We start from the raw sequence: 23,669 nt of genomic DNA on the forward strand, positions 1-23,669 counted from the left end.
AACTCTGGTGTTAAAAGATCCTCTCACAGTGTTCAGAATATTCACATTTGACTATATACCTCTGAGGGGCTTCTAGGTTTTTTAACTGCAAGCTCAAGTTTCTGCAAAAGCTTGAGAAAAAGATTATTAACAATGCATTCTAAAGCACCAGATACTTGAATCACTTCCACAAAAAGTATCAAGCAAACACAATTTTAGCTGAACTGCAGTTTCTAGGTCAAAGGGAACAATTAAATAAAAAACCCCCAGAAAACAAAAAACCCACAATAAACCCTCCCTGCAAAGAAGCCAAATACCACAATCCTGACTTAATTTCCTTTGTTCTCTTCTTCACTGTCATTTAGATAATTCATGCTTTAGTTATGCCCCTGTCTTGTACACTGAGTTACCTGATGCAAATGACTTCACTGTAAAAACCCTAACTTGATACATTATGTCAGACAAATTGGAGAGACATACAAATCATAATTATCTGAATTTAATTATACCCTATGAAAATACCATGTCTGGTCCCCAGACCATCAGCTACTTTTCCAAAGTATGACCTGAAATCTTGTGTAGACAGATACGCATCTCCAGGGGAACGGCTGCCTGAAGAGAACATACAAATTATAACCATAACAACAGGTTCAGCTTCTAATACCTGGCAATTTTACACAGCTTTAGACCTAGAAGCTTGTTAAACAAATTTGTGAGCTCTCTCTTTTCTTGGGAACACAAATTTTGCCTTTTGCACACACCAGAGGCAGGGGGAGAATGAGGAGCATTTTGAAGTCCTCTTGTAAAAGGGAACTCGGAACAACACTTAAAAGTATCAGAATTGATCCTGTCAGTTACAAAGAAAGCAACAAGAGATATTTACCTTTTCTGTATTCTTAGGTTTTTTTAAAAGAAATAAGTCTGTTTATTCAAAACAAATTTTACAAAACAACTGTCTTTCTGTGGTACAGAGCAAACTTTAAGAATAAATATTGAATACTTTGTATAAAAATTAGTAATATCAAAGGGAAACTGATGCAAACCAAACAAACAGGTAAAAAAATAGCATTAAATATGCTGTGCAACAATGTCAAACTCTTAATGAGGAGTGACCATTCAGGCTGATATAGTTTTATTTGAAGTAAGACCTATCAGCCCTGCATTGGAGCACTGAGATTATTGTTAAAAAGGATTCCTGATGGAAGTGTACAAATCTTAATTTGTGTTTAGAACCAGAAAATATGAAGTTTTCTATGTCTTTTCTATTTTTTGAAAGGAGTGCCTTCATGCTTTCCTTTTTATTCAACAAGCAACTTCTTTTCACTGCAGCAAAAGAAAATGCCTACTACAAACATCAAGGCCCTTTTAAGATTAAGAAACAATCCAAACAAAGCTCAAACCAACTGTAAAACATAGTATTTCAATGGTCAAAAGTGATTTTCAGATAATGGCAACTACATTTAAGCAGCGTTTTAGATGTTAGCTAGTTAAAGCTACTTAAAGATTACTTTACTTTTGCATATACGAGTGAAAACAAATCCCGACACGTAGATATGCTGGAAGACTATAGTCTTACTAGCACATTTTGGTTGCATACTGCATATGAAGACCCTCTTTCCCTTCAGTGAACAGGGTGGCTTTTCTAGCAGTGCAGTTTTGCTGTGCAGCTTTGTTGATTTAAACGGCTCACAAGAAGTCAGAAATCTGATGAAGCAGCTTTCCTTCAATACACAGTAATACTTTCTCTATATGTGCATTCATTTTCTCTGTATGCAACAGGTTAGAAAGATCTACATCCCCAGTGCTATTATCCATTTGTTTAGGCAAGAAAAGGAACTGGATTTGTTCTTTCTGAAGTATAGCCGTACTTGTCATACTTGTCAGTCATTCTGATGCTGATAAATTATTTCTTTGTGAGCTCTTTATATGCCCAACATTTGGGACCAGTTAGGAATCTTATCTTCTTTCTGTAAAACCAATGATACAAAGTTACATGTTTGACTTAGTTCCAGAAACTACCTACCCTCCATCTGAACAGCTTAGAGAACAGTCAGCAAGCTCTCTCCTGGATTCTGTCTGCACTGACAGGTGCCATTATCCATTCAAACCACAAAACCTGCAGCTCCAAGAGCAGTAGCCATTAGTTACACCAAATTTACTACTGACAGCTTCAAACTAGCAAGTCCTGTACAGCTGCCACCGCTTTGGCAATTAGCAACTAAGATACCTGTCCTGAGAGTCTGTGGAAGCACCATGACTGAGCTGTGCAAGGACTGCAGGCAGCCTACAACTCTGGTTCTCGGCAGTATCTTTATGGCACCACAGGACAACTCATAAGGGCTGCAGTTTGCACATCACTTAGCTCTGTTTTGGCTTACAAAGCACAGGCATTTTGTTCCTTTGCAAGTGATATTGACGTTGAGATATATTCAAGGAACAGGGGTTTGTGGACACAAACAACCCTGGAATTCTAAAGACAATTTTGACTTCAGGAGAAATATTTTAGTTATTATGATTTGTGTACTGAGTTGGTGTGAATCACCTCTCCCTATCCCTTCAATGCAAAGTCAAAGTTTATACAGAAGATATCCTCCCTCTCTGTTAGTACAAGCATGAAATTCTGCTTTTTTAAGTCTTTAACTAGCTCTAAGTAACATTCCCGGGGATTTTTGCTTGCTTTTCACCCCTAGAATATTGGAAAACAGAAGCATTATTAGAAGAAAATTTAACTTACTTGCTTATTAAAGATTGAACTTTTTTAATGTGCTGATTCAGTTTTCAGAAAACAGAGAAATATTAGCCCAACCGGTCACATGAGTGGTATTTGGTTTTTTATAGCTTCAAGTTCTAATGGGGGTTCCTTTGTTATTTAAAACCACTAAATCAGAGGGCATCCAGACAGTTTCCCTATTTCAGATTTAGGCAGCTTTGACAAAACAATTGTAGCAGGTCTTCACTTCTAGCACTCATTATTTGTCAGCTGTGCATGTGCAGACTGACTTTGTATGAAGCACTGAGAAATAGTGAATATTTGTAGAGAGTTTACACTACCTTAAACTACTGTGATAGCCAGCCTCATTCATCAAGTCAGAAGTTCCACTTTCCTCATGCTTTGAAAGGTCTACTCCATTCCGGTATAACAGGGGTTTTTTTGCCACATGCTTTAGTTCACATAGCTTTTATAAAAACCATCAAGACTTACTGACAAGTTCAAAGAAACAGATATTTTCGACAAGCATTTCAAAGTCTAGAAGTCAAGTCCATTATAGTTCACTTATAATCCAGACTTGCATCCCTTGAAAGGTGTAAGAAAACAGGCTACAATGTAAAAAGTTGAAGTATAACAGGAGAGCTATTCCAGTAAGTCTCTGAACAGAATCTGGCACCCTGGGACCATCATCTTCCTCTCCCTCTGCCCACCCCAAGCATTCACGTGTAAATGTTACCTCTTTCCATGTTTACATATATTTTGGATAAACACCTAAAACGTCGTTGCTCTGTCTTGGCTCAGTGGATCTTCAATGCAGATATTCAAGTATTAAGAAAACGCAGCTGAACAAGGATATGTGTCCACATAGTACAGTTTACAGAGAAGCACAATCTTGACTAGTTTGCAGTACATTCTACCCCAAATCCCTGAAGTAATCTTTTTAACTTTGGGATCTGTAGCCTGCTTCCAGAGCTGGCGAAGATCATCTACGTGTCCGTGAGATGTCATCATCTTGTCATAAATACAGGGATGATATGGAGCCTTTCCTTCCCCAGAAAAAAATACATTATATTGTGGTACAATTCCCATTTTATTGGCACAGAGACCCATGAAAACATCATCTATATAAAGACTTGTATTCAGAGTCAATGAAGCCTCGTAGACTTTAGCTGCTACATCATTTGATATTACATATGCAGCTCCTGCTGTGTAGTCAGGGTATGAGGGCCACTGGTACATTTCATATGGAACATAGTATTTGCTGCTCTTGTCTCTTACGGGAGGGGATCCGCGATGGACACGACCAATCCAGAGATCTTGAGCACCCATTTGTGTGAGACTTTGGAGATAATCAACGAGATTTGGCATATGGATAAATATGTCATCATCTGCAGACATAATGAACCTGGCATGAGGACAGTAGGCATTCACCCAGCTAAACTGCAAAAGCAATTTAAGAGTAAGATTGTGAAATGTATCCAAGAAGTCTTGCTGAATCAAATCCTGGTATTTCTGGTCTTCGAGCTCAAGTTCTCTTTGCTGCTGTGTTTTCCGCAGATGGTGTGTTGGTCGTCCTAAAGCAAAAAGGGTTTTAATGTTGGCATTAAGTTGAGAACGAACATACTTCTCATTACCCCAAGTTTGTCTAATTGCATCCCTTCGATGACGGTTTTCAGGAGAAGACTTCACAAACAATAGGAGAAGGACATCCTGCTGCTGACATTTCTCTCTGTGGTTGATCAAGTACTGGTAGCTTGATACTCTGTTCAGGTTATCCCTGCTGATAGATAGGCTGTCATTCACAAAATGGTAGCTATTTATGAGGTATCTGTAGGAATAGGACTTCATATGGCTCATAATATGATTATCAAACGGTACCCAAAAAATCATGAGACACAGTATGAAGCAAGTGGCACATATCTGCAAAAAATGGCATTTTCTGACTCTTCTGGGACTAACAAACATTCTGATGCAGTTTTTATAATCCTTATTTTTGTTCAGGAGCAGTGTTTTTACAGTGCCTGTGTTTTAGTTTAAGAGCATAGTGTCACCCTTCAAGATAAGTGTCCCTTGTAAGGCATGATGTCTTTCATTCAGCATCCTTGTGAAGACAGCTTTGTTCACAGACTTCACAAGTCATCTTTCTCAAAAAACATCTTCCTTTGATTGAAAGAACACAGGCAGTTTTGTAAGATGAGGCTTGCAGATGAGTATTTTCCCTTTGGAGCATCTTGAAGCAAACACTACAGTTCTAGTCGGAACTTCTAGTGTTTCTTTCCTTCATGAAGATGAACACCTGCCAGTTCTGAAGGGGGAGAAGAGAAAAGTTTAAGTGAGCTGTTATTGACACATTTGGTTTTAGGTTTGGTCACGGAAATGAGTCGACTTTTCAGTCACTGCCCATCACCACCCACATGCACACATCCCTCCCACTCCTCAAAATTAAAAAAGAGCCGACTGGCAGCAAGTCAGAGGCGGTCGGTGGCCCGGAGCAAGCTTGTGGAGTCCACTGAGCGAGGAGACTGACACAGAAACCTCTTTTTTAGAAACCCCCGCTGCCGTTAGCGGGCAGATGACAATCTTTTAAAACTCCTCTAGGCCCGGAGAGCGCCGCACCCGACAAACGGCCGGGTTTACACAAGGCATACAAATGCCTTTTGGGCCGGCGGTCGGCTGGACCCGGAGCCAGGCGGAGCCCCGCGACTGCTCCCGGGCAGCGAGCGCCGGGCCAGCGCTCGGGGTCCCGCCCGCACCGCTCCTTCTGCCCCAGCCCTGGGCGCGTCCCGGTGGCCTCGTCCCGCACCTTGGTGGCCGCAAGCCCCAGGCCGGCCCCGCCGCCCCGCCCGGCCCCGCCCGGCCCCGCCGGCCTGAGGGGAGCGCCCGCCGGGCCCAACGGCCGCGGGGCGTGAGGCGCCGCCGGCCCGCGCCGGCCGTTACCGCGCGGCCCCTGAGGCACCCGAGCGAGCCGGGACACACGGACTGACACACGGCACAGGGACACACGGACACACAGACTCTGCCCGGCCCCTGAGGCACCCGAGCGAGCCGGGACACACGGACTGACACACGGCACAGGGACTGACACACGGACACACAGACTCTGTCCGGCCCCTGAGGCACCCGGGCGAGCCGGGACACACGGACTGACACACGGCACACGGACATAGGGACACACGGACACACGGACTGACACACGGACACACAGACTCTGTCCGGCCCCTGAGGCACCCGGGCGAGCCGGGACACACGGACTGAGACACGGCACACGGACACACAGACTGGCACACGGCACACGGACACACGGACACAGGGACTGACACAGGGACAGACACAGGGACACACAGACTCTGCCCGGCCCCTGAGGCACCCGAGCGAGCCGGGACACACGGACTGAGACACGGCACACGGACACACGGACACAGGGACTGACACACGGACACCCAAACACACAGGCTCTGCCCGGCCCGTTCAGACACCCGAGTTACCCGGGACACACGGACTGGCACACGGACACACAGACTCACTGGCTCTCCCGTTGGGCACCCCTGCCACAGGTACACCTCTCGACACCGCGCCACTCACAGCACCACTGCCTCTGCTACCGGCCAGGGTTTAAGTGAAGAATCCAAAACACAAAAAGCCACCCAAGTTCAGCCTTCTTGCCCTACACGTTATAATTTGGTTCTTGTAGCCAGGGTTGTCGCTGCTGTATAACAAACATGAGCAGCCTGAAGTAGCAACCACTTGTTCATCCCATAAAAAGCCAAAATCAGCTCTCAAGCAAGAGGTGTAGGACTAGCACCATAAGGAATGACATCCACGAACTAAGCACTTGTTGTATGGAAACAATCCCAGAAGCAAGAGAACACAAGCTATCACTTTCAAGTCAGAAGTTATGTGCAACACAAATATTTTGAGACTGGTTTAGCCATCTGAAGTCTTGCAACTAGAGTAGCATGATGAGAACACAACAGAGTATACAGTGATAAGAATACCTGGGGCAATTTTGTGGTGCTCCAGGAAGGGGACCAGCTGCTCAAAATGGAAACCATGCATTGGTGTACCCGAGGATTGCAGATTGTAATGCATAACAGAAAAGCTGTATGGGCAGTTTGGTGAATAAAAGTCAGTCAGCGCTTTTTATAGTATCAGTTTAAACCCTTTTCATTTTGGAAACATGAAGTTAAACAATGCACATCAGAGTTATAAACTCAGCAACTTTACAATAGAACACTATTGCAAAGCTTACTCTTGTTTCAGATGAAGCACAGGGATGGAGACAAGCTGGAGTGTTATATAAATCCCAACTTTTGGTAGCTCCTTGTGAAGGAGTGAATCTGAAGCTACCAAGTAGTCAGGTTGTTCACTGCCATGAGGATAAACTTAAAACAGAGGACTGAAAGCAAAGGGAGCACAAGGCAATCTATTTAAGCAAAGTTTACCTTGGTAAACACAAGGATACTCATCACCAAATACAACTATTTTGGATTACACTTGGATAAGAAGTTCAGGAAACAGTCTGCAATTGCTAAAGCCATCGGGTAAAAGGAGACAACAGCCAACACCACAAATAAAAAGGACATGGTCGCTGCAAGCTAGCAGTGAAGCTAACCTATATGACAGTTATTCCCCACTAGGGAAAAAAAACAGTCTCCAGAAAAAAACCAAAACCAACAACACTCAAACCAAACCCACACACCCACCAAAAAAATCCACCACAAAACACGTCATGGAAATAGCTTTAAATATGGAGCAGGTAGCATGGCACAAAAGGCATGCATAGACTCAGTTTTCTGCTCCTTAACACCCTTTCCTGTAGTCAGGGATGCTGGTAAGAGAACTTTTCCTATGAGGAAAAAAAAAGCCGTAAAATTAACTGGCTAAGGGCTGGAATAGTCTCTGGTCTGTCATTTCCTTGTTCTAGTTCAGTGGAATTGGATGAACCATTAATAAACAAAAGTTGTTCAGAATTCTCCTCAGAAAAATACCTCTCAGGTAAAATGTGACTATAGATGAGCAATACTGATGAAATTTAAGATGGTCTATACCCACTCATCCATCTCTCAAAAAAAGCATGGAGATGTGCACTGAAGGTACAAATGCCCAAGTAGAATCTTTTTGATTATCAGAACTTTTTATACCCAGCCTTTGGACTTAGTCATGTTGTCCTTCCCTTAACTGGAAAACAAGTTGAGACAACAGAACAGCTATTTACCGCTATTCAAATTTCATCATTCCAGGAAAACAAAGCAATCCAACTCATCAATGTGTTCTCCCTAGCAAGAGGAAACACCATGGAACAGAGATAAAACTGTACTTGACAGTCATTTTTCTGACCATAACTAAGATGGTTTTCCTCTTGTTGTGCATTTTCTTACTTGATTTCCTTTCTTGATTTTTTTCTTACTTGATTTCCTCTTGTTGTGCAATTTCTTACTTGTGGCTTGAAAGCTGTTAAATCCACTCTAATACTGGAGAAAGATTGTAAGAACCAAGGATCCATACACAGTTCCTGTTACTGCCTTCCTTTCTGCAGATTTAAGATTAGAGCTGCCGATGGTATTCCCCCCAGCTGCAAGTACTACAGGCTTTTGCCATCCTGTAGCAATCCTGTCTTTGCTAAAGGAGTTTATTTAACCTTTCAGTACTTCCACAAGCATGACTCATTGTAGCAACTGTCCACTGTTCTGTGTTTTGCATCTGGAATGTATTCTAGGGTGAAAGAGGAGCTGGCATAGTTTGAATTGCAAACTCAATAGTTTGTAGAGTGACCACTATGGAAAAGCAAATCCTTAGGGACCTACTTTAACTTTTGAATAAAGTCAGTATGAAGTTTGTTTCAGGATAGAAGTAGAACAGTTTTGGAAAGTCAACTAAGGAGAGACAGACAAGACACATCCTAAAGAGAAATAAAGACGCTCTAGACATGAGGCACCAGAGGCACAGACCCTCACAGGAAGAACTAGGAAGAGACAACATTTACAAAAAAGACGTCCAACATGGAGATTTTTCCAACTAATATCACCCTGATAAAAACCTAAATCCAAGAGACCAACTAAGACTGCCCAGAGAGAACGTCTCAAAACTCCCAGTTACAAATTTTGTCATGTGGTACCATACACAGGGTAGGCTTCAATACACCACCTCCCAGCATGAAGTGTATTTTAGGACAAAGATTGTAATGTATAGTTATTTTTCACTCTTCCCACCTAGGACAGAAGATAAGTTCAGATCACAATGGCTTTGCCAGGATATACCACAAAACACAATTTTAGATAGAACCATTTTTTACAGTCAGTTTGTAGCAATTGGCCCTTTCATATCAGCAACTCTTGGTTAAAGTTCAGAAGATCTATCAGAAAGACTGAAAACCTCAAACATTGCCTAGTTCCAAACAGAAATAATCTGAAGAGCTGCTGCTTTCTATGTCCATGTATTATCTGTCCTTGGCTTTTGGGGACAGCCTCACAGTCACTCTGCCCTCTCATCCTTACCACACTAACCTTCCACAGCTTGCGACAGCTCTGGAGTTTATACAGCTGCTCAACAATCCAAATTTAGCTCCTCCCTTCCTCTTACCCTCCAAAAAGCAACCTGTTGAATCCCTGAAAGAATTACCAGAAAGTGGCTAATTGAGGTCCAGCTGTGCCAACCTAAGTGCACAATAGGACGCAAGGATTTTCTTTTGTAGAACCTGATGTAACACACAGTTTCTAAAGCTTTCAGTCTTTTCAATTCTAAGACTACTGCCAGGCTCTGGTGCTACAGAAATTTTGAAGCCCTAGGACAGGCTTTTGCTTTAAGCTTGGGATAGTTCTGTCACACGAGCTACTCCATATCAGCTTGTTTGACACTGGAATGGATGCCCACGTTAAAAGTCACATTGTAGAGATGTGTTTCAGCTGCACTCCATCCTGCTTGCTCCATCTTGATGTCAGATGTGACATGAGATGTCCTCTAAGCTGCAACACCACTTCTATGCACTAAAGGAATGTGCCCAGCCACAGAGGTGACAGAGGAAGATATGTTGCAGTTAAAGCTGCATGGGCCAAGATTATCACTCCTGGCTCTAAATCCAGAGAGATGTGTCAAGCCTAGTGTAAGGATGGAACAATCCTGAAAAGAGTGAGTTGGATTTTCTGGAAGCTTTTAAAATCTTTTAGAAAGGGACTTTGGGGTTCAAAGAACATGTCTTGATATGTTTGAGAGTTTTATTTGTTAAGTAAAATTGGAAACCTTTTTTGCTGTGTTTGAAGCAATTTAAACAGTTATAATTCCTGTGATATTGAACTCTCCTGTCTCTAGTATTGATTTATGTACTCTTTACACAAAGTGCAAAGGAAATCTAGCCAAGTTCACACATCAAATAAGCCATCAAAACACAAGTTTATCAAGATTTTTCATTATGATTGAGTAATTGAAGATGACAAAAGTACGTGTCTAAATCAGTGGGAGCAAAGCCTGAATGGACTTTACTGCTTAGCTACAAGATTATGTAACCCAGGTTCCTCTGATGGTTTTTCTGTTGTTGACGTGTCTTCACAAGTCATGTTATCTGTCATCTCTTCCCAAGCCTATGTCCTCCTTCTTCACATCCCACTTTTTAAAAACTTCTTATATATTAAGCACTTACATATTAATCTTCAGGTCCTTCTGTTATGTGAGCTGTGCCACAAAATAAAGGACAGTTCCTGGCACTTCTAGAACTTCCTGCCATAGTGACAGAAGATCACTTTAGGAAAAAAAGATGCAGTAAGTTGCTTAGCTAAGGCTGCCTTCCTACATAATTTGCAAGCACCAAGAAGAAAAGAAGTCACAAACAGCCTGCAAAGAAATTTCAAAAATGTAAAGACTTCCCCTGTTACACCTTGTTCTGCCGAAACTGTTCAGAAATGGAAACCAGTTCAGACAAGTATTCTTTAGGAAAACATGGTCACAATGGCAATGGAATTAACAAAAGTAAATAGTCCTGCGTTCCAAAGATCTATGAAAAGTTTAGAATCAGGTCACAGATGTTGCATCAATAAGGAACATAATGCAGCAATGACTGACAGTAGCTTTGCAAATTTTGTTTCAAGAACATATAACCCATCTTTTGCAGCTTCCAATGCAGGCTTCACCTGCAAGCTCTTGAGTTTGGCTGCAGCTCCTACTGAGGGTACAGTTTCCTGGGATGGTACAGCAGCATTCTTACATTCTCTTTGTGTATGTGTTGAGGACTTCTCAGGTTGAAGAGACACCTGACTTTCCATGAAGGTGAACATCCAGCACCTTCCAGAACACAAACTCCTTAAATGATTCTGAAATTGCTCGGTCAAGAGGAATCCCCTTATTTAAAACAATGGGCATAGAAGCACAACACTTTGTCCAGGGAAGTTCTGTATCAGAATAACTACACCACCACCTAGAAAAATGAGCCATTTGAAGCTGTGCCCAATTGCTGATTCTCACTGATGGCGAAAACTTGCAAGTGCTGAGCAATGTTGGCAGAGAAATTAAGAGGATGGCAAAGCTTTAGATGGCAATTGAGCAAAGCAGCTCAATTCCTTCAGGGCCGGAAGAAGAAACAGGTTGTAAATGCTCAGCACTGCCAGGAAACAGCTAATTGCCAACAGAGATTTAGTTTCTACAGAGGTTTTGCACTTACAGTAACTATTGGGTGGAAAGAAAGAGAATGATTTCTTCTACTTTTCCACTATTGGGTGGAAAGAGAGAGAATGATTTCCCCTAAAATGAGCTGAAACTTCCCAGCTGCTACAAGCCAATGTAAATTGAGACATCTGCCAGAAAGGATAGATTTGCCTTCTTAAATTGCTTTTATCAAGATCAGTTGTCCAAAACAGCATCTATGGAGATGGCAGGAGAGGAACAGGACCACATCTTTCAAGCATCGGTCCACATGAGACTGCAGTTCTCAGTTCTTTTAACCCCCCATATCCACTGAAGACTCTTCCTCATACAACCTAGAAGGAAGGACGGCATTTTCCAGAATGAGTCTCCAAAATATGAGTCATTTACTTCAAGGTATTTGCATAAAAAGCACAAGCACCAACATGTTTCTTTTTGTTTTACATGAAGCAGATTAGGTGAAAAGAGCCTGTTCTTTGCACTGACAGTAAAGATAACATTCTGAAGTTTCTGCCTGTCAGTGGCATGATTGAGGCCACATGTCCTCATGTTCTGAGAGGCTGTAATGGCACCTATTGTACAACACACCACATCTGTTTTGGCAGCAATCTCTAATGATACACTGAGCAGCAGTCTGAATTTATGTAAGTTCACTTGCACATTTAAAGACATGATTCTGGCACACATTCCTTTCTTCTCCTATGCACCAAGGCAAAAAGACGTAGCAAAGGGGCAGAGCACATTAACTGCAGCTGTTAATGTTACCCCATTACTATAGCTTCTGGAAAGTCACCTCCCTCTCCATTTTACAGTAGATAATTTCTGTTTGTATTTGGAGTCTTATCTGTAAGCTTCTGTGCAAGTGGTGTAATGAATTTTCTAGTGATTCTAATATCACTTACCACCAGGATATAAACACAGCTTGCCTGCAAAAGTGGGCAAGGACCACAAGAGGCATTACAAAGGGCTCGCCACTACTTTCTATCCCACATTAGTGTATTCACCTCTTTACAAAAGTGGATTTCAGACAATCTTGCAAGAAGGACATCCCATTAAACACCGCACACTTTGAACTGAACACTGAAGAAAACTATTTTCCCCATAGTAGAGAAAGAAATTATGAAGTATCAAGCAGTTAAGGGTCCAGTACAAAACTCAACAGTGGAAGAAAAGAAATTGGAAATTCCCTAGTTAGGCATTAATACTGAATGTCCCTGTTTCATAGCATGTTCCAGTTGAAGAGCTACAACATCAGGGCTCCACCTAATCAATAATTTTTTAGGGTGCCTCTTTTAAATAAGCCCATTCAAATATTTATTTGCAGCTAGATTTAGAGATGTTATTTCCTGCCTATTTTCCCCACAAATCCAAGGTGATTTCTGTTCCAGTCTGCAGGCCATACCTGAAAATCAAGCCAAACAACTGAAGCAGACTTTTTCCATGCTAGCTGCCAAACTAAAAGAGGAAGTCAAGTTTCAGACTGACACAACTAACTGTAAGACTAGTTCAAGCTGCCTTTCTATGGAGCTTCTCAGAAACTTTTCTTTTGCCCAGTAAGAATACTTAAAAATAATGCAGTGAGTCACAGAAAGTGGGTGAAGGGCTTGTTTAAACTGAAAGCTAACACCATTGCTCCATGGCCATTTCTAGGTTTAAGATTTTAATCCCAGAGTAAATATTCTCTCATCTGCTTCCCCTCTTCTTCAGACAATACTGTAGCCTTTTAATCTAATTCAGCACCTAACTCCAAATAGATGTCCCACACTGCAGCAAGAGCTTGGCTGTTGCATGGGCCACTACAATGTAGGCACTGAGGCAGGAAGACAGACAAATGAGAATTTGTAAGTTCAGTTTTAGATGAGGATGCAGGGTGGTTTTGTGCCAAATTATTGTGGTTTTCTCCTTCAGTTAGGCCAGCGATGATAAAACATGTTGTAATTAAAAATGTCAAATATACTGGTTAACTTGCAGGGTATGGGAGTATTGTGGGTTTTTTTAGTGCTCTGTTAGATTAACTCTCCCTGTTCTGCACTGAAGTTAGCACAGAACAGAGGTGAACTCTTGAGTCCACATAGCAGAGTATCATCCCATCATGACTTCCAAAATTATCTCAGCTGCTCTCTTAAGCATGGCTCATTCAACTCAGCCCTAAGTCTCATGCTGACTTACCATCCAGACACCATTTATGCTCTGTAGACAACTGAGCATGACAGAAGTCCTGCATCACTCTTTTCTGCTCCAGATCCTTTCCCAAACATATAAGTAGAACCCAGGGAGACAAATCTTCAGGTTTGCTTGTAACCTGCAAAGCACATACACAAGAGTGAGGAAGGTGGGTTGCAGAACACTAGTGTTCACTCCCATCCTAAGATCCCATCAGTCAGAACTGACACCACTTTTACTGAAAACTCTTCCATCAACCAGGAACATAGACTGGATTTCAGTTCTGTTGTCAGGGAGGTATCCAGGTCAGCAGTTTCAGGGCCTTGCTTTCCCCACCACATGCACACACCCAGCAAGCACAAGTTCCAACGCTACACTGAATCCACCACGCACAACGCTGCACCTTGAGCAAAGCACACGCTTACACACACAGGTCTAGTAATTTAAACTATAGGATCAGCCTAGAAAGGAAGCTGCTCCGTGGAGAAAAACAATACTTCTATCAATATCTAAGGACACACATGCATATATAATTAATTATTAAAAATGAGCTTTCTGATTAATGATAATGAGGAAGAGAACCTCTTTAAGATGACCGCTAATCACTCATCCCCTCCCATGACTGCAGTGGAGCTGCCACTACCACAACACTTCAGAGGCCTCCTCTTGAGATCACCAAGAGCAAATATTGCCCAGTCCACTCCATCTTTCCATACACCCACAGACTTACATGCACTTAAGAAGAGACAGCCATTGCCCACTGTTCTTTGGCCCCGAACAGAGTCTGCTGTTGTTCATCCTCACCCCCTCCCATTCACTGCTGTGCTTAGCTACCACCAGCACTTAAGCAGAAAGAGAGAAATGTTGTATTTTGCTCGAGGCTGAGGGAAGAGGAAAGTTGTTAATGAACCCTGTCTGCTTCTTGCATAATCCCATCTAGTTGGTTGTCTTCTTTCATTCATAGGAAACTCATCTATTTGAATCAAGCAATCAGCCTTTTCTCGTTTAGCCCTTGTACTGCAGTTATTTTCTTAAAGAGATTAATTACCATTTGGGATAGCTCAGCAGTAATTTGATAAAACTGTGCAGATGCTGTGTAAATGCAAAGTTTATACATACTATACACACACACACACGCGCACACACATACACACACACACACATATTTTCTATAAAAGCATGAAGTACCAGTCATTCAAGATATAGTAACAGAAGTTAAAGAAGTTACATTTTTAACTACTTTAAAATTAAAGCTACACAAACAGCACCTTAAATTCAACTAAAGTGTCACTCTAACTTGAGGCAAATAATTCGCTAGAAATAGGAACAAATCAGACTGTCCTTTTCTCCTAACTTCCAGCCTTCAATTCTGAAAGCATTCACCGTTTTCACAGACCAAAGAATAGCCCGAAATAGTTGTAGCACTGAAACTGAATAAACGTTATGTCAAGAGGCACGGGAGATAGAGGAGTTTGAGTAACCAAACTCCTAAACAAACAAGCACTATCCAAACCTGTAAGGTTCATGTTCTCCAATCTCAATTTGTATAGAAGATCCCACTTCTTGGGAAGGGGCTGTCAGTTAGGGGAGAGGGTTATAGAAGATGGCAAACTTTTGCTATTATAAGCGTACTCAATGAGCTGGCGATCAAAAGACCAGCCAGGATAATGTTTCCCCACTGATTTAGCACATCTGTGACATCTGGATTCATCTGTCCAGCTATCCTTTTCCATTAGTACAGCAGTGAAATGTTTAGCTTCAATTATTTTATATGATTACATAAGTTTCAAGGTTCTTGTGTGGTTTGCACATTTTAAAGTTTTCAAGACCGTCAAATATTCAGAAGCTGATAGTTCTTGAAAATTTAAAAACAAATTCAGTACTGAAGGTTTCTACATGCATATTGGGGGTCTCCATGATTGCCTCAAGCCAGCCAGAAAGACGTAAGCATTTCAGATTTTAGGATAATGTGGATCGAGAGCCACCTCAGCATATACAAAGGAGCTGCAGATTGGCTGGGATAATAGCGGTGCAAGGCTTTGTTTAAGCCTGTCTGCAAACGGGTGGGAAGAATTCCATTAGTCCTCTCCTACTTCTGTGGGAACTAAGGAGAATTTTGGCTTTTATACATCCTCTTCTGCAATGCAACAAGGGCAGGGATTGAACAGGAGATATTTGCCTGCTCTTAGGTGTTATTAAATGGGAAGCAGGACGAGCATAGGCTCATGGCAGAAAAGCAAAGTAAAGCATCCCTCCTTCCCCACCCCGTGCACTTAGGAAGAACAGAGAGGTGCAGCTGCTGAGGAACAGCATCCCGCAGTTCCAACTCACCATGGCTCAAGTGCCCTCCCTGAGAGCTGTCAACAAACAGCCACAACAAGCCACAAAACAGAGGACTAAGCAGAGTTCCTCAAGATGCAAATCAGATAAGAAAAGTCAAACAAAGGAGCTGCTAAACACTCCCAATGTGTTTAATAAGCACTGAGATTTCTCCAAGGTGACAGTCTTTGTAAATTAAATGAAGGAACTTGTGTTCTTGAATTTAACCAGAAGTGCTTGTCTCAGCTTAGGTGAAATGGATAATAGGTCACACTAGTCAATAACATCAAGAGCCAGTAAAATAATATTTTTACATATATAAAAATACATGTCTGTTGTATATATGTGTGTATATACACATACACACTTCTCAGCAAGATTAATGTAAGGCCAAGAATGTAACAAACTACCTACAGCACTTGCATACACACAGCACCAGTTTAGGAACTGCTGGGAGGACAGTTTAGTGGAATGGAGTTAAGTAGAAACTACAAATGCAATTCAGTGAGAGAGAACCACAAAAAACCAATCTGTGGACTGCAGAAGGAAGCTACAAAGATGGGAGCAGAGGCTTGCAAGGCAGGGATGACTTAAGAAAGAAAAACAAAGATGTCGCTAAAGAAGCCTGATCGTTCTAGAAAATTGAACTTGGAAAACAATGCACTAGAAAGCCAGTATTTGTTATTTCCACAGGACTTTACTCAAGGCTTGCTGACAAAGCAGCCGGAACCTCAGCAAACAATTAGTCATAGGTATGGTCCCTTTGCAACCCCTATTACTCACTAGGAGGTTTCCTAGTAAAAATGCAGTGAATAAATGTGTTACTGAAAAGTCAGGAACATTACAGGGAAGAAAGCATTTTGTGTGAAAGCTCTTTGTGTATTTTTAACAGTAAAACATGTAGCTTGCACAGTCTGGTGCACAGTGCAAAGTTAAAGACTAAGCATCCTTTAGTTAACTAAGTCAAGCATCCTTCCTCTGTTTCATATTCCTTACAAAAACACAGCTAATCGAGGGCTGAGGGCACGGGCCTGCAGTGCTGTTTGTAAACTGCTATTGATGAGTAGCAGTTTAAAGAACAAGAAAAATCAAGTTTTCTGCCCCAAGACAAAAGGTCTGTTTTGTCTGAAAAGCGTCCTCAGGTCTTACTGGAAGTGAGACTGGAAGAAACAAATTTTGCAGGATACGATAGGAGAAGAAATGTGAGCAGTCTTAGCAGGTCAACAGCATGTTCAATTTGAAGAAACTTTCCTTAGCTCTAAATGCAAAGGACCAATTAAATCCTTTCCTTTGCTGCCATGTCCCAAAGCACCTCCAACCATATGCTCTGTGTTGACAAAAGATGTTCTTTATTCCCAATTTCCTGCCTCGCCCGAGTTGGTGAGGTTTTGCTGCTGCATGTGAAGGGTGGTCATGAACCTTCAGAGCACAGCAGCATTCCTGGGAATTCTGAGTGACCATTTTTTATTCAAGTTTTAAACTACATTCAGAAAGCTGGAGTTGATATCAGACAGTCAACCTTGACCTCATGAAACCGCTTTGCAGCAAGCCAAGGAAGGAAATCCTACAGCCTTTGGTCTTTGCAATGTGTACATGTAGGTCGCACTTCAACAGTGATGCCAACTAAGTTGCTTTTGCTTACAGCATTCCCTTCTTCTGAGGTCATCTGTTTGCAGGTTGTTTAAGCAGCCCTGGGATCTGTTAGATTTTCTGAGTTATTTGGGCATGTAGCAGCCACAGCATGTCCAAGCCACAATTCTGAGTTGAAGATCAGACTACACAGCTGGCCAAGCAACAAGTAAGCTTCAGGTTTATTCTAAAATGTTGCAAATCCCAAATCAAAGTGTTTCATCATCCTACTTCATCCATGGTGGTGGTTTCCCCATTGACTATAAAATGTAAGCCAAGTGTCATCTTTCAAAGATCCTTCCACAGCATTCTCCCCTTTGCTGCCAGGGACAAAGGTCCTACAAGGAAAACTTATGAAAGAGTGGAACCTCTAGTATCCATATCTATTATTTCAGTTTATGAAGACTCAGGAATGCACAGATCTCAGTTCAGGATCTGGACCACAGTATCCCAAATGTTGCAAAGAATCCAAAGATATGTCTCCTTTGTCAGAGAAAAATCCTGCTTCCACTTCTGGCCAGCCTGACAGAGGTGGGCCATGCTGCTTTCCACCGGACTTTAAAGATTACTTATTACTGAATGAGATAGCCTCATTTGAGATGTGCCCATCGTAGGAAGCTAAGGAAGGTATCTGACTAATCTCTGCAAGTGCCATGTGCAAGGAAGGACCAGTAGCGCAGTGCTAATCCATCACAGTAGTGCAATGCTCAACATCAGGTGGTTCCCTCCCTCTTTTTGCCAGTCCCAAGTCCCAGCCAGACCCACTGCAGTAACAGCAATGCCACAGGGAGGTTTCCCAACACCAAAATCCCCTCAGTATTTCTTGTACTTCTAGTAACCAACATCTTTAAGGTAGAGGATTACCTAGACAACTGCTCAGCTGCAGAGGGATAACCACGGCAGAGGCAAGGCTCAGTACATCCTGGATGCTGTAACGCTGGTGGTGCAGTGATACCAAACACATCAGCCACTGGCATTTCCAACGATAAGACATGACTTGCAGGGTTTTCCACATACTTCTCCCTAATCTGTAGGTGAATTACCATTCCTATCAGCAGTACTCACTACGCCAGTTTGGCCAGATGTCAGAGAGACTGTCACAACTGCTGCTTGGGGCAGCAGGAGCAACCAGTTTCTTTCTCAATAATATGGGATCTCAGAGAAAGCAGAAAGTGATACAGTTTTGTTCCACTCAGTGGAAGACAACCAGTAAGCAGATACTATTATATTTCTAAGCAGAAAAACAAACTTCAAACCCCTTACCTGAAAAAAAAGCCCACATTTTTACTGTGATACTACGTTTCTGTATATAATAGATGGTGGACTTGTATGAAACAAGTTCTGGGAAAAACAACCAGTAACTTCCATAATAGAAAAGCAACACCCAGCTCTATGTGACAGTCCAGGCTTCTGGGATACTGCTAGAATATTCCACAGCTGTTATCAACAGTGACTTACTGTCTCCTGCCCTATTCAACAAAATCCCCTTAGACTGCAGCTATTTTTCCTTTTAAAAAAGAATCAGTTCCTTTTCTAGCCCCATCCTTTTTCCTTTTCAACTGCTAGAAGAAATGCAAGTACCGAGGAGAAGTGAGAACCAGACAGCCTTATACAAACCAGGTTTCAACAGCTGCACTAGTAGTTTCAACAGTACTGCTAGGAGATCCTCAGGCATGCGGCTGGATATCTGAGTTGAGGATGCTGCAGCACGTACCGAGTTCTGCACTGCCTTGCCAAGATAATTACAGGGGTTCTTATCATTATTTTGCACGCCATGTAGTTGCTTACACCGGATACATCCAAGATCTTGCGCAGAAGCAGTTAACGAAGCTACAGTCTCCCAAACAGCTCAGGTGATTTCTGTGCTCCCCGCAGAGATGAGGCGCTGCGATTCCCCCTTTCCTGGGTCCCGCCGCCCCCAGCCCGGCCCTGCCCCGCGCCCGCCTCCCAGCGCGGCAACAAGGGCATCCCCAGCTCTCACGAAACCTGTGGAGCCCAGGAGAATCGAACATACCGGGAAAGTCGCGGGTTGGAGAACACCCCGCCGCCCCCACGGGCATTCCCCCGATGGCTGTTGCCTCCCGGCAGCCCCGCGGCCCCAGAGCCATGGTGATCCTGCCCACCGCCGCGCCTTCCCCCAGCCCCGTCCTCCGGAGCGCCCGCGGAGCCCGGGAGCGGCCTGGGAGGGGCGGCGGGCAGGGAACAGCTTCCAGCCATGCGGCTGCGGGAATCCCTTCGGGGGAACAAAGGCGGGAGCCGGCGGGCCCGTCCCTGCACACCCCCGCCGCCAGCCTCCCCCTCGGGCCTCGGGAGCTCCGCAGCTTGGTCAACAGCACACCAAAAAAAAAAACCAAAAAAAAACCAAAAAACTTTTTTTCAAGCTTTGCTTCGCGCAAACCGCCTTTTTGAAAGCGTTCACTCTCCTTGTTTTCCCTAAAGTGATTTCTCTCTGCCGATTTTTCCTACGGGGAGCCCAAAGCTGCTCGGGGCGGCGGCAGCTCCGTGCCCACGTTCCGCGCTCAGCAGGCGGCGGCAGCCCCGGCGCTCTCCGGGGAGCGTCCCCGTGTTGCAACGCAGGGCTGCGCGGAGAAACTCCCAGCCGGATCTGCGAGTTTCTTGTGTGGGAACAGTGGAGGAAGAAAAAAACAAATCCCACACTTTTCCTTGTAGGAAAAAAAAGTTGTTTGGAGGAATAGGAAGCCGGGAGGGGCTGCTGGAACAAGGGGCGGGAGGAAACGGCGCGCCTTTGAATGGGTTGTTTCACCGCAATGCTCGAGTGGCCGCGAGTTTTCCCTCCAAGGCTCAGGGCATGAGAAAGACCCTGAAAGAACCACAAAAAAGCTCCTAATTTTCTGGCTTTTTTTTTCCCTAAAACTGCCAGACAATCAGAAGTTCGGGGGAATCTGCTAAAAGGTTACACAGAACAGACATCAAAACTACGCTAAAGTTTGGGTCTCGTTTATCACAGGAATTTGAAATCCCAAACCCCAACAAGACCCTTCTTTAGGACGGGAGAGGGGCAAGCGCATACGGCGATAATGGATGCGGTCTGCACCGAAACCTTGGAAACAAAGCAGTTGGAAAACTCGTTAGTCCAAAGCAAGGAACCGCAATTCCTGAAACGCGGAGAAGTGAGACACCCTCCTCCCCTGAATAGACCAGTTCTTACAATCCCTGAAGCCAGGCAGAGAAGAGGAAAAAATAGCATTTAGAAAACCGGAATATTTTCACTACTTTTAGTTACCGGGCACTCGCTTTAGCCATCAGAGGGACGAACAGCCCGGCCGCTCTTAGTTCAGAAAGCGCGAGGGGCAGCGGGACGACAGACACCCAGCAGAGATCCCCGCAGCTCACCTACCGAACCGGCCGGAGAGCTGCCTCCTCCTCCGCCGGCTCCCTCGGGCGGCAGGGACGGGACGGGCCGGGCCACGGCGCTCCCCGGCTGCAGACGGGCTCCGGCGGCCCGGGAGCCACCGGCGGCTCCGCCCCCAGCGCCGCGCTCCCCGCGCCCGGCCGGGCTCCCTCCCCGGCTCGGGTGTCCCGCTGCTCGCGAACGCCCTGCCCGCCCGCAGGGCTGCTCCCGAGCACCGGGCAGGGTGAGACTGCAGCGTGCGACGTGGGAAAACCGTCATGCGCTGACGCGCACAGCGCGGAAAGTGATGTGCTAAAAGTTCTGAAGTACTTAGATATTAAACATTTCTTAGGGGACGCCATAAAAGTTAAGCTAATTGCGCCTCTAAGTCTCCGAGGTGCCAAATAGCATCTTATTGCTGGGTAGTTAGTTTGTAGGTCACAGTGAAACTTGTTTGTCTCATTTTACTGTTGGGAAACTGTTGGGAGTAAAGAGCACGATTTAAGGTTTCTTTTACACCTTCCCCACAAATCTTGGTGACTTCCTCACACCAGCCTGAGGGGAATGCCTGATTCATTGAAGAACATCAAGAGTAAGTCAATCTCCATGGGCAGTAGGGCTCAGACAGAAGTATTTAAAAAACAAAGCAAAGAAAATGCTGTGAACTTACCTTCACTGAATACACTTTTGCCAAACTTTTGTAAAGATAAAAACTCGATTATAAATGGCATTCAAATTCACTTGAAAAGCCACTACAATGCTGTGCCTTGTGTAATTTTGTAGAATCACAGAATCATAGATTTCTCACTGTCTATAAATATCAAACACAAACCCATTGTGTATCTCCAATTCTTTCACATGACTGTGATTGATCTGAATCATTCCTGACCTCATCAGTGACTTCACAGAAATTTAACTATTGCATATCATGACAATTAGGGTCTGTTTGTCACTTTGCAACCATAAATCTGACAACATCTTTGTGAGGCAAGGAATTGTTTTCTTTTTTTCTTTTCACACACAAGAGAGAAAATAGAGATAGGAATACTGTTGTCAAGGTCACCCAGCAAAAGTAGAGCAAGGGTAAAACCTGAGCGGCTGATGATCCTATTGAAGGATGTGCTGTTTTGAAATACAGGTTTTGCTTGGGAAGCTTCAGGGCCTAATGAATTTTTCCTTAGTTTCTCCTTTCTCCTTAGGAAAGTAGTTTCTCCTTTTTCCTGTATGTGACTTAGTATGACTAAATACTTTATAGCAGCCTTCCCAGATTTTTCTTTTTCTGTTTGATTCTGGAGTAGGATGAAGTATAATTCTGTGCAATCTTCAGTTCACCTTAGAAGGAAAAGTTTGTAGGTCATTGTGGAGATCTGAGATGTTTTCTGAGCAGTGTTTAAAAAACAATAGAAATAACCTTATAAAAAAAACACCATTCATTTTTCTTACCAAAATGATAGTTGTTGATTCCTTCCCTAGTTCACAAATATGGTGGGTTTTTTTTCCATACGTTATTCTTCTTTCTTACTTTTAAGTGTCTGCATTTCTGCATTATCTGTGTCTGGATAATGCAGCTCCCAGAAAATACAGCTTCAATGAGTCACAAAAAATTTGACTGATTTTGAGTCAGTCTCAAAATTAGGAGATAACTTAAAAATTTAAGGTGTGTTTATGTGGAAACATCATTCAGACATAATTAAAAGATTTGAAGAACTGGGTCCATAGAAAACAAAGTCAGAAATATTTCACTTATTGAACAAAAATGACTGCAAAGAAACTGAGTTTGCCATACAGTTGTGTCCACTTTTTTCCTGAAAACTGACATCTGCTCAAAGGATCCACAACCTTTTCTTTGTCTTCACTAATGTCCCATCTTGATTGATCTGGATTTTCTCCAATTGATATCATTGAAGTAATCACACTTCATCCTGCTTCTGACCCAAAATTGCAGTAGGAAAGTTTATGTCTACATCTCTTCAAAGATTTTATTTTTCAGTAAGCAGAATGTAAAATGGAGTTACCTTTCCCCTTTTCCCCCTTTCCCTTTCCACTTTCCCCTTTTCCCCCTTTTTTTTCTTTCCATTTTCCCTTCCTCTTTCCACTCACTTCCCTTCTCCTTTTTCCTTTCCACTTTCCTTTCCCCTTTCCATTTCCTTTGTATTAAACCAAATCTTGTTAGGTCCTATGTTGAGATAAAACTTACTTAGAAATTAAGCTCCACCTTTTCTTTTTTTTCCCCAGTGATGCTGGTAGGGAGAGTTTTTCAGAGCACCACCCTTATTTGTTTATAAATTACACTTAAACATCCCTTCTCGGCCATATCAGGTCCCCTCAGCCCCGGCGGAAGTGCAGAGCCGGTTGTGTCTCTACACCAGCAAAGCAGGAGGCAGCCCTATCTGGCTGGCTGTTCTGAGAGGCCCCTCACACGTGGTTTTCCCCAGGAAACCTGCCCTGCTGTAATCATGCTGTCCTGCATGTGCAGGTTCAGGTCACCGTGCAGAGCCTGGGGTGGTTTATCAGTGGAAGGATGTGGGACAGTGCAGGCAGCTCACAGGCATGGGGCTTTAGCAGGTGCATCCCTGCTACCCAAACTGCCTTTCCATTTCGCTCAGTCGGTCACACCGTGGCACCAGTATCAACCTAGGTTGTGGGTTTGATTCCTGTATTCCACTCACTGCCCTCACATCCAGCTGGAAACTTCAGGCTCTATTTCAGAGTAAATAATCACTGATAAGATTCAACAGAACATGGAGAAATACCTAGATGTTACTGTTTTGTAGAATGGTTTGTAATTCCTGCAGATTTGTGTTGAGCTGCAGTGTCCTTACACTGTATAAGCAACATGGTTTAGCTATTGTTGCCCAGTGGAAGAGGAAGGTCTGAGGGAAATTCCAT

At 43.3% G+C, this 23,669-nt stretch overlaps 2 protein-coding genes across 24 annotated transcripts in view; one reads left to right on the top strand and one right to left on the bottom strand.

Annotated features, from left to right (window-relative positions):
* MCF2L2 (MCF.2 cell line derived transforming sequence-like 2) overlaps positions 1-23,669 on the top strand; it is a 156,499-nt gene that overhangs the window by 77,714 nt on the left and 55,116 nt on the right. The gene's annotated exons all lie outside the window — the stretch shown is intronic.
* Positions 463-22,533, bottom strand: B3GNT5 (UDP-GlcNAc:betaGal beta-1,3-N-acetylglucosaminyltransferase 5). 14 transcript variants are annotated; one of them, XR_012057350.1, is made up of 4 exons: positions 18,293-19,337; positions 13,487-13,619; positions 3,031-4,994; positions 463-1,946 (listed from the first exon to the last, which is right to left on the bottom strand). XR_012057350.1 is itself a non-coding variant. In XM_030280660.4 (3 exons), the coding sequence occupies exon 3, from the start codon at positions 4,652-4,654 to the stop codon at positions 3,518-3,520; it is 1,137 nt and encodes a 378-aa protein (XP_030136520.1). In that variant the 5' UTR covers positions 4,655-4,994; positions 13,487-13,619; positions 20,787-21,253; the 3' UTR covers positions 463-3,517. The 14 variants fall into 14 exon arrangements, 11 of the variants coding, with proteins under 11 accessions (XP_030136520.1, XP_030136522.1, XP_030136521.1 ...); XR_012057351.1 differs by lacking the exons at positions 13,487-13,619; positions 18,293-19,337 and adding an exon at positions 20,787-22,533; XR_012057352.1 differs by lacking the exon at positions 18,293-19,337 and adding an exon at positions 20,787-22,530 and having other exon boundaries at positions 463-4,994.

Source organism: Taeniopygia guttata, chromosome 9, assembly GCF_048771995.1.
Source record: "Taeniopygia guttata chromosome 9, bTaeGut7.mat, whole genome shotgun sequence".
Lineage (NCBI taxonomy): Eukaryota > Metazoa > Chordata > Aves > Passeriformes > Estrildidae > Taeniopygia > Taeniopygia guttata.